This window comes from Malurus melanocephalus, unplaced genomic scaffold (assembly GCF_030028575.1).
Source record: "Malurus melanocephalus ecotype Western Australia unplaced genomic scaffold, MMel_1.1 scaffold_671, whole genome shotgun sequence".
NCBI classification, from domain to species: domain Eukaryota; kingdom Metazoa; phylum Chordata; class Aves; order Passeriformes; family Maluridae; genus Malurus; species Malurus melanocephalus.
Window position 1 is genome coordinate 117,020 of NW_026623903.1, and position 11,747 is coordinate 128,766.

At 47.8% G+C, this 11,747-nt stretch overlaps 1 protein-coding gene across 1 annotated transcript; it reads right to left on the reverse strand.

Annotated features, from left to right (window-relative positions):
• Positions 1–4,548: 4,548 nt before the first annotated feature.
• Positions 4,549–11,333, reverse strand: LOC130584162 (potassium channel subfamily K member 12-like; the record flags this gene model as incomplete). The annotated part of the gene is made up of 1 exon (XM_057383980.1): positions 4,549–11,333. A coding segment is annotated over one exon (921 nt), but the record flags the coding sequence as incomplete, so codon positions are not given.
• Between the last annotated feature and the right edge of the window lie 414 nt (positions 11,334–11,747).

Genomic DNA, 11,747 nt, shown 5'->3' on the forward strand with positions numbered 1-11,747 from the left:
CAGCTGCTGTCCCCCCTGCCAGATGACCATTGGGGACATTGGGAGCACATCACCCAGCTGCTGTCCCCCCTGCCAGATGACCATTGGGGACATTGGGAGCACATCACCCAGCTGCTGTCCCCCATGCCTCTGCTCGACATACACAGCTCACTCAGCTCTGGGGAGCTCAGGGCTCTCTCCATGTGGCCCTGAACCCTCCAAGCCATACATTTCCCAGGGGTCTCTCACCTGGGAGGTGCTTCTGCCTCGCCTCCCACTCTGCACGCTCGAAAGAAAAAAAACAGCACACATCCCAGGCAACGTCTTTTCTTCAATTTATTTCAAAAGTGTTTGTAATAGCTTCATTGCAACATTCCAAAGGTCACCTGGAATTTGCCATCCTCCCAGATGTACAGAATTCCCACTGGATCATGTTTCASGCATTACAGACACACAGGAATGCTCCCCGCACACCATGGGTGGGTTCTCACAGTCCCATTGACCGCCAGCTCTGCACATCCTCTACACAGCAGCTGCACCAGCTGCCTCTGCCTCCTGGATCCACAGCCCTGTTTCTGTGAATGAAGGGTTGCCAAGCCCAAAATACCCATTTTGGTTTGCAAACTGTCTATGTAACGCATCCGTAGAAATGTGATCCGTGTTTGGCTTCGTATATGGCTTTTAGTCCTCTTCATTCAAAGATCTTACAGTGGAAAAGTCCTGAGCTGACATCAAAAATGGGACTGATTCTGTCAGAGCTGGAGGCTAAGTTCCTGTCAACCCAGAATTAAAGCATTTTTAAAACTGCCACTTGTTTAAACAGATTTTGTTATTGAAATTTATTCCAGTTTAATGTTTTGCCAGGAAGCATCATCTGAAAGACAGTAAAAATCTATGTTTTCCCATCAATGGTTTACAGGAACTTACATTTCTTCATTTCACGCCTTACCTTGGGAAACACGACTAAAATTGTGCTGGAAGAAGACATGCATCTCCTTTTGCCTTCTAGCAGGCATTAAATCACTCCATGTGTTGAATTAGGCTATTAATACCTGCGATTCAAGTAAATTACTCCAGATTCAAGCCACAGGAACACTTGCTTCCATCTCCTTTGGCTTGCTTAGGTAATCTCTGTGCGGTTCGACTCTTTGGGAGTGTGTTGAGAGATGTCAGGCACTGGGACCTGCTGCAGCTGCTTCTGGATGGCAAAATGCCCCTTTTTTGTCACCAGCACTCGGCTGAAATGACTCTTGGTTGTTAAAAATGTCCCTGGCCAATAGTCATGTACACCAGCAACAGTAAATCGCTTGTGGAACATTGGTTGCCATCCTTTGATTTCAGTAGCAGGGATGAGAAATGTCCCTGACRGTGCAGAAGCTTGTTCAGAAAGTGCCATTTTGGTGCTGCAGCTGTTTGCAGGGCAATGGCCAGCACCCCAAACAYCCAGCTGATGCTTTCCCCAACCCAAACTTCTCCCATTGTGCTCTCTGTGGCTGCTGCACAGAGGCAGCTCTGCTCACAACCTTTGCCGGTGAGATCCTTACCACCTCATTTGTGATTATTTTGCTTTTCTGATATGCTGATAATGGATATTTCGGTTTTCTGTTTGGGGCTTTTTTCTCCTTTTTTTTTTTTTTTAAAACCGCGACCGCTTGAAAGTCAGCTGTCAAATGATCAGTGCAGGAAAATTGAAAAACATGACATCAGGCGTGTAGGCTGTGAATAATGGGCAATAGCCTTTTGATGACGGAAACAGAAAATGATCTCTCCATTTTCTGATGTTTTTAGCCCGTCGAGAATCAGGGACAGGTGGACATTTCTGATGATTTGCAGCACTCTCCTGGCAGTAGGATCCCTGGCTGCAGCCCGGGGCCTGGCAGTGCCATGGATCCACCCTGGCAGAGCTCAGCTGTGTTTGCTGTGACATTCACCTGCTCTCCAAAAACCACACACACCTGAGGCTGAGCCGTTTTGGCCATTTGATGCTGGGGACTGCACCACGGGGATGCTCAAATTTGGGGATGGAGRCAAGTCCGTCCCAGAGTGCTGTGCAGACCAAGGCATGTCCTCAAATACATTTTGCTTTCACACAGATAAAGAAAATATAAGTCTTGCATGCCCTGGTGTTGGCAGAAACCAAGGCCTTTATCCAAAAGACACAGGTGCATTGAGCATTGGAACAGAATGATCATTTTGTGACACAATGCCTGAGCTTTGGGTTCCAACTGTGTATTTTAGCACCTCCCTTTCTGCTCAGAACACCACTTACTTACTTTTGTTGATTCACTGCACTGCTAAGGCCATTTTTCTTGTTTTTACTGATACAGATCTCTTAGCAAATATAGCCAGACTTGGTAATTGATTGTTTCTACCCATTTTGTGAGGAAAGGAGGATCACAGCACTATTAGTGCAGATGCTCTGCAGAGTACAGTGATTCCACAGTTGTACCTGTGTCCCAAATATTCCAGTTCAGGAGCAGCCCAGAGTTCAGAGGTGCCACAAACAGTCTGGCACAGGCCACAGCACTCTGCTGTGCTGCTCAAGAGAGGCTCAGTGCACTGTCACTCTTTTTGCCCCTTTTTTACTATTGGCAAATGTCTCCTGAGGCCCAGCAGAGGGAACTGCCCCGTTCCACCCCACCAAGCTGCTTTACCCACCCAGCACCAGCTCCCAGCCACCAAACCAACCCTCAAAACAACACCTTTGTGCTCCAGAGTCAGAGCAGCACTCTCGGCACTGCAGCTGCGTGGCCTTTTTGATAACAATGCTGAGCAGCCGGTCGAGCCCTGGGGTTTATTTATGTTTCCATGCTTGAATTGGAATGACACCAGCACGCCCTTGGTTTGCAATGGCCAAACAGGCACAAATATTCCCGTTTTGAAGGGTTRTGCATGCAGGCTCAGTTTTAACCCCTCTGCAAGCTGCATTCATAGGAACAAATGGACAGCACAGGGCATCTTCCAAACGGGACTTAGAGCTGACTTYGAGAATTTGAAACAAGTTCGATAAAACAGGCAAATGAAATAGGCCAGACTTTTTAGATAAAACCAAATCATTAGCATCCTTTACTGAATTCATGAGGAGCAATTCTGCTGGTAGGAAAAAATATTCAGTCTGCTAATTCCAACCACCATGTAATTGATAAWCAGAATTCAGATGTTACAAAACAATTTAAAAGAAAAATGTTCAGAAAAGTGACTAATGATTTCGGTGTGTCTGGGAACATCTGCCGATGTTAATATTTCAGCTATTTGCAATCAATGTGAAAAAGAAAGTGACACCATCCAGAAAACAGTGCAGAACCAGCTGTTCCTTCCATAATTCAGTGCAGAAGTGAGCAAATACCAAAACTAGGGGAATTAACTGCAGAGGTAAAATTATTGAGGTTTGAGTAGTAGGAGATAGAAATGCCAGCTCAGTTAAAGATAGCTACCGAGCTGTGCCCTTTCAAAAAGAAACAAAATAAACAGGAATACTTCTGAACAAGTGCCTTGAGTAATTTAAATTGGCTGCAAATTTGGAACTAATATTTTTTCTGAGAGTATCCAACAAAATAGTACTCTAGTGAGCTAAAAATGGGTTTGTACAGGTAGAATTGTAATGTTTTKATTTTTGTAAACAATATTTATACACACACCACCCTCCCCCCTCAACAATCCCCAAACCATTTTTTAGATGTTGTGCTTTCAGATATTTTACAGTAAAATTGGAACTGACTTTTTGCACTGTCTGTGCAGCCTACGGAAAGGTAGGCTACAAAAGGAAAAATGCTACTATAAGGAAAAATTTCCTGGATGTAATTTTACTTGCATGGAATAGGAAATTATACCCATTGAGAAAACCTGGTGCTTGATCTGYGCATATTGTCAGAAACACCAGTAATTTTTCATGTTGTTTATTGTATGTTATTATAAAAGCACTAATTTTGCATTGACTCACTGGTTTAAAAAGGTGTTCATACAGTCTGCAAAGCACAAAAAGAACGTGGGAATAYTCAGTATTTCTAAGAATAAGAAAGAATATCTGTATTTCTCAGGTTTGAAAAAGCATCACGTGSCCAAGGTCCAATCCTGATAACGCCTGGGATGTTGATGGTGCACACTTTGGAACCCATGTCCCTCCTCATGCCAATCTGGGCTTGGGATACCCCGGGCGTGCCATGGGACCAGGAGAACCTGCAGGGATGGGAATGTGAAACACCAAACAGTGCCCATCACTGCCAGGGAGCACCTGCAGGGATGGGATGGGATGGGATGGGAATGTGAAACACCAAACAGTGCCCATCACTGCCATGGAGCACCTTCAGGGATGGGAATGTGAAACACTGAACAGTGCCCATCACTGCCAGGGAGCAGTGCAGCTCTGTCCCCATCAGAACCCCAGAACAGCCCTGGGCAGTGTAACCGAGGGGTGACAGCCCAGGAGCAGTCCCTCTGTCCCTGTCTGCCCCATCTGTCCCTGTCTGTCCCTGTCTGTCCCTGTCTGCCCCATCTGTCCCTGTCTGCCCCTGTCTGCCCCATCTGTCCCCATCTGTCCCTGTCTGCCCCTGTCTGCCCCATCTGTCCCCATCTGTCCCCATCTGTCCCTGTCTGCCCCTGTCTGCCCCATCTGTCCCCATCTGTCCCCATCTGCCCCTGTCTGTCCCTGTCTGTCCCTGTCTCACTCAACACCTCTCTCCGTGTTCCACAAGAGGCACAGCCGAGCCCACGGGAGCTCCGGGGGCAGTGTCACCACTCTGGGATGAGGAATGCCAAATGCACAAAGGAATGCAAAGCAAGTCTTTGGTTTTCTGCTGCATTTGCTGGAGAACACTCCCAAGCCTCTCCCTCTCCCCGCCCTTCTCATTTCTCATTAACAGCACACTTGCTGCGGTTTTTCCCTCATGCTAAATCACCCGGTACTCTGCAATAAACTGCATCCATATTTATTCCCTCTTTTTTTTCCAGGGAAGGACTAAGCACAATGCATCGGAAGGCTGTGTSCCTGCAGCCCCCCTTCAAAGCTAAACTGCACCGCTCTGGATCTTTAGAGCTCAAAGTTTGCATTTAACCTTAGACCTCTTTTTGCCTACGCAAAATTCAGGGCAATCGCATTTTCTCGTCGAGTTTAATGAGATATTGTAATTAAAGGGTGGATGTTACCCATTTAGCAAAGGGAGAAAGAAAAGGGGCATGTRTCTTTATTGGTGGCTGCATTCAGACTGTGGCCACGTAAACTAAAGTAGTCCTTCCTCAGTGTCACTGCCACAAAGCATTTTTATAATGCATCACGAACAGCCTTTGCATCAAATCTCAGTGGAATTGTCCAACTTTCCTTCATTTTCCACAGATTAGTGCTTCTCTTTTCTGAGCATTCATGAAAGCACATTTGAGTCCACATATGGACATATTCTCAAAAAAAGAAATTGMATATTGGCCGTACAATGTGCAACGCACACTTCATTAGTTATTTTGTGTGAGTCCAGTACTAATTTGTCCTGATAGAATTTATGACGTAACACAGCATTTATTGTATTATTTAAATGTAACACTGCAAATGTGTGTTGGTTTGGAAAGGCACATCAGTAACCCAATTCGAGCAGAAGCCATGCCCACACATTTGCCAGGCCAGCAATTGGCAAAATATGATTTTGCTGAGATTAGCTCTGAACATTCACTGCCATGATTTGCCACTGAATATTTTTAAAGTGAAAAGCTAGAAAAATACTAAAATGTGAGAATGGTCTCATTGCTGGAGCTCATTTCCATATAGTTACAAACTCATCCCAAGCAGGCAATCRGGTTTATACTGAGCCCACATGCCTGGCTGTATGACCTCCACTGCTGCTAAAGTCTTCCTTTCAGCCAGAAAGAAGCAAGACTTGACTAAAATATGGGTAAATGGTCATAGTACACCCAAATATTCACCCACAGCAAGCTGAGAGAGGAAAAGACCAAAGGCCAGRGCTGAGGCTGTGCTGGGACAGCAGCACTGTGCCAACGGGGGCATTTCTGGGCAAGTTGAGCACAGCACAGGGCAGTCACACACAGCTCTAGAGACATTCCCTCTCCCAGCAGAAATGCCAGCTGCTCTGAGAGCTGGTGAGTGCCCCAGAGCCGTGGTGTGCCCTGCTGGCAGTGACGGGGYCACTGGTGGCACTCGTGCTGCTCCTGCAGGGACAGCAAAGCACAGCCCCGTCCCTGGGCACTGCGGCCGGGTTCACCGAGACCCCTCTGAACATCTGCCTGGCCTCAGGGACATCCTCTGCACTGCATGGGAACACACGGGAATGCTCTGCACAAAGTGACTGTCGTGTCACAGCTGGGAGGAACCAGTGGAACCAGATGCCATCCTGGTGTGACCCCAAACCTTGTCCAAGACACCCAGAAAAGACAGACCCTGTGAAGCCAAAGTAGTGACTTGTCAAATGCTACAGGTTTCACAAGAAACTGTCCCTTGTAACTGCTTTGCCCTGAGCTCCAGGGTTAAGAGAAGGTGTCACTTGAATTTGGCCATTGCTGCTCATTAATGTTCACCCAAATGCTGATTTTCACCTAGAAGATGTTAGCACAGGCATGTCCTCTGTCCAGCAGCTGTCACCTGTGCCATTGCTGCTCTCCCCAGGGCTGGCTCACAGACAGGTCCTCATTCCTGCAGCTTTTTGCAGTTCCCAAATGCCCCTGGCTGGGCTCAGCAGCACCAGCCCAGTCTGTGGGACAGGCTCTGTGCTCAGCTCTGTGCTCAGCTCTGTGCTCAGCTCTGTGCTAACCCAGGCTCAGCTGGGCTATCCTGTGTGTGCCAGCCTGGAGTCACTGCTGCTCCTCACAGGGGGCACAGGGGCACGCCAGGGAAGAGGAACTCTTAAAACCCAAGCCMATTGCATCCTTCAAGGCTACCCAGAAGAAAATTTGAAATAAGTGCCCATTTCAGGAATGTAACACAACTCCCAAGTCACCAGAAAAGAAAGTGCAATCTAGTGCAGTGTGCTTTCACTGTCCCACTCTGCTCCTTCTGTTTCCTTCTGTTTTCTTGTGCTTCAGCCTGTGTCCAGGTATTGCTGGTTTCTGCTTTCTCTGTGAAAATGAAATGCCAGGAGGAATTGCACTAGGTGCAGCTGGTTTAGGGGTTAATTCCCAAATGGAGCAGACAGCCCTGGGGCACCCGAGCTGGACCACACACAATACAACAGGAGTTAGTGCCCAAGACTGGCAAGTTGGAACAGGAGCTGTTATTGAAATAAAAAAAAGCTAAAGAGCACGAGGGCCTCAAAGGTGCTGTGCTCTGCTGGCTGGTGCACTCGTGCACGGGGTGATGGGCAGCCAGGCAGGGCTGCAGGACACAGATCTGGAGCTTGSTTTCCATGCACCCTGCAAAAATCCTTCTGCTGCTCAGTATGAGGGATCTGTAAGGCCTCCCTTGGCCAGATGCTCCCCAGTGAGACCCAGCTCAGGAACTGTGCCCTGACCTCCCACAAACTGAGCTTTGCTGAGCCACATGGGTCTGGGGACTTTCTCAGGACTTGGATATGRCCTGGGGGCCCTGTGGTTGCCTTTGGTCAGCTCCTGTGTGTCCTGCAACAGGGGCACTGGCAAATAACCTCCCACGCCTCTGAGGCTAAGGACAGGCAGAATGGAGATTATCAAGGACCCTGGGAGTAAGCAAACATCAGATCTGAGCGAACAGAGCAGCAATCTGATCCCCAAATCCCCGGGGAAGCCCAGCCTCAGGAGTTGGTCCAACTTCCCCCGGGGTCAACAGGAACTGCCAAGGCACCCCTGGGACTGATGGTACCGAAAGACCTGAAAACATTTAAATCATGGTACAGAGGACTGCTTGCCTTTGCCTGGACTCAGAAAAATCATAGAGGAGGTATGTACCATTTCMTATTACTTCACTGTATTTCCCAGGCTGGATTAAGTAGTTTGAAAACAATTCAGAAATTTACAATTTAAATAGGATCCTAATTGTAGTTAATATTAATAAATTWAATATTAATAAATTAATAATTTACTATTAATAAATATCCTTTAGAAACAACTCACTGAAAAAATCCCCCTTAATCTGCAACTTTGTTACTGTAAGAGTTCTTGAGCTCAAAGATTGCTGATGCATTTGAACATGTTTTTATGAGTGAAATTATAAACAGGTAGCTCTGCTGAGCCTTGAGGTCCTATCTGCTCAAACTCCAAAGTCCTTTGGGACAGAGCCCAGCTGCCCTGATTTATGCAGCACCTCACACAGTTCTGATGAGCAATAGTCCCCGTGATGACAAATGCACCAAGGCACAACCCTAAGAGAGGTCTGGCTGCAAAAAGAGAGCAGGGTCCCATTTGCATTTTTAATAAACAAACACATCAATCATCACAGACAAGGATTTACCCATGGGGTAATCCCAAGGGAAAATAACAAACTGTCACTGTTTCCCTGGCTGTGCATCTCTGGCAGGCACCTTCCAGCACTGAGCCTTCCAGCAGAGTCCTTTCCAGACCATGCCCTGTCCCTGCACATTCTGTGTACATTTATCCCTCTGTGAGCCTCCAAGGGACACCGAGCACCCTTGCAGTCTGTCCAGAGAGGAACAGGAAGGCACCCTGACACACGGACCTTGGGGACTCTCTCCCATCAGGTAAGCTCCTGCTTGCTTGGATGTGGCCCCTACCACACACAGAACTTCAGGGTGAGTCTGTGCCAGCTGGAAATGCATTACAACCATCACTGCTTGCTTCTGGCCAGACACATCTCGATTAAAGCYGTGACATTTACGGTGTGCTAAGGACCATGTGTGATGGTTTATCTGCTGYTCTGACTCCTTGTTGTTAGGAAAAAGACACATCCACTGCCAGCATTCAGTTAGCAGGCTCGAGTGGCCAAAACCTCAAATTTAAAGGTAATTTTCCATGGTTAAATTCCAAAATATTTTCATTGCTATAAATGTAAAAGAGAGCAAAATGATGGCTACACCAAACCCAGGCAAAACAAAGTAATGTAAGTAAATAGAACAAAATACCTACRTGAAACTTCATAGAAATGTTTTCAAACACTTATAGTACTCCTAGTTTTCTTTCATGTTCTTTTTCAATTTATTCAGTGGCCAACCTACTACAAATGGTTTTGCTTACAATTTTCCAGAAAGCTTCCAGGAGAAGTCCACTGGTGGCTTCTCAAAATATAAGGTAAAGTTTTGTTTCTTGCTTGGGATCAACAGAAGCCTTTTTATTACCTTCACAGTGTAGTAGAGAGAACATAGAGAAATGATCCAGAGCTGTGCATGTTTTTTGAAAGAGGTTTGCAGCAAGTCCTTTTGTCACGCTAAACTACCCAGGCTAGACCAGGTTTCCTTCTGGTTCTTCAGTGGTTTGGGCTAGTGCAGGTGAAATATGGCTTAAGGTGGCAGCAGCAACAGCTGAAGACCAGTTTATGACTTGGTATCAACATTTTGGGGGAAGCCAGTTTCTGGGGGAGCTCCAAAGCAATGCTCTTCTGCACAACCTGCACCATCAGATTTGTGGGAAACAAGTACAGGGTGGGGGTCCTCAAAGAACTGCAAGGAAATGGTCTGCACCAATCTCTGCAACAATATKGCAGAAGTAAAAGATGCAAATTTAGGACAACAGAGAGCCTATGATCATTTTAGTGACATTTCAATGGGAAAGCAATGAAATAAGCATTTTTGTGGTGATGCAAACATTTGACACCAGATGTGCATACTGGCTTCTCCTGCATTAAACTGACTCCAGTCAGCTCTGARGATGAATTTGCCTGTTTTCTGTTACTCACAGGCAGGAACAGCTCTGCACACTTGAACACGGTCCTGGATAACCCCCTGACTCTCAGTGAGGTGGCAGGCTGTCTGTCAGACCCACTGCTCGTACGGGGTGAGTTCAGCCTGTTCCMCACCCTGGCACTGCAGTCAGTGGGATTGCTGAAGGGATCCCCCTRGGGCCGGTGTGACACAGCCACCTCTGTGTTTGTCACACACGAGGAAYGGCTGAGCAGCATTGAGTACAGGCTCAGGGCCAGACCCAAACTTAGCAAACTGTCAGATCCTGGCTTAACCAAAACTTACCGACCCCTTTTGAACCTGGAGCCCAACTCGCCTGCTTTATGCATTGGAACACAGATTCTGGGTTCAGGCTCTGCTCTGAAGAAGAGCTCGTTGGTTTTGACACCATCCTAACCATGCACATCACCCTTTCATAATTGCACCAGATTCTGYACCAAAGACATCCAAGTCACAGTTAAAACCCCCTTAGGGGAAAATTGTAACATAATGGTAAAGATCTCACTGCATATTAGAGAAAACTTATAAAACCTCCAGAAAGTAAAACGCTCAAGAACCAATGAATACCAAGGCTGTCTCTGAAATGTAAAACTTTCCAGTAGTTTACAGTGGAAATTCTGCCCTGACCCCCATTTTATTTCCATTTAAGAACCAAAAGGAATTGCGAGAACTCTACCTAGAATCACTTGTTTCTGCCAGGCGGTTGTTCATGATGGCCAGAGCCCCCACCCCTGCCGAGAAGCCGTTCTGTCTCGTATTGATGCACACATTCCTGGGGTAGCCRTTGGCCGTCTCGGACAGCTGCTTCTGCAGAAGGGCCAGGGACACCTTGCTGGAGGCCGTGAGCTCCCTCATGGAGATCATCTCTCCAGAGAGCCTCCTGCCCTCGGTGTCACTGTCGTACTGGCCCTCGGCRTCCACGGTGACGTTGTGGCGGCGCAGACGGGCCCCCGGCGTGATGGCRTTGCGCCGGCTGAGGCGGGAGCCCGATTTACGGCACTTGGGGCAACAACTGCATTCCAATTTTTTCAACACCCAGTTCAAAACTTGTTTGATGACGATGGAGATGACGTTAAAAAGGGAGTATATGCAACATACCCCCATCAATATAAATACGAAGTTSCCGAATCTGTACAATCCCTGATGCTGGTAGGCGGCGTTCTGGCTGCTCACCAGATCTCCAAAGCCGATGGTGCTGAAGGTGACGAAGCAGTAGTACAAGGAGTCGACGTAGTTCCAGCCCTCCACGGCCGTGTACATGGCGGAGGCGCAGCAGGACAGGGTGACGGCGAACATTCCCAGGATCAGCATGACGTGGTAGACGGAGGGTTTCCAGCCCGCCAGGCTGCCCACAGCTGGGCACAGCTGTCCCCGCCGCAGGTTGGGCGGCAGGAGCCCGCTGCGGCGCAGCTGCCGCTCGTAGCACGCCTTCATGATGAACGCCAGCAGCGAGATGATGCGCTCCAGGAACAGGTTGAAGAACAGGATGGTCCCGGCACACCCGAAAAGGCCATAAACCATGAGGAACACCTTTCCAGCCACCGTCACCGGCGTGGTCATCCCAAAACCTGCGGCGTGGAGATGAACACAGCGTTAATGACGCGGCCTTTCATGCACAAACTCGGGACCCGTGAACCTTCACGAGGCTCCCACTCACTGAGCCCAAACCTCACCAAGCTGGRGTGACGTGAGGAGGCCATTTCCCTGCTCGACCCAGTGCAGAGTTTAAGCTCTCTGTTCACCAGCTATAACCCAGTGTAACATTTTTGTTACAGGGGTCTGGTGAYACCATTCCTGCTGAGAAGATGGAAGTTTCCAGGTTGTGTAACAGGAAAAAAACATACCTCCCAAATACTGAATAGTGGYTTAGAAATAACAGCACTTTGAAGCCTTTTCCAAAGCCCAGCTGTGAGAAGCCCTCCTGCTATCATCACAGAGGGGAGGAAAAGCCATCATGTGCAGAGCTGCCGGGCAGACTGGGGGCACTGGGAACTCRCAGATTCCCAG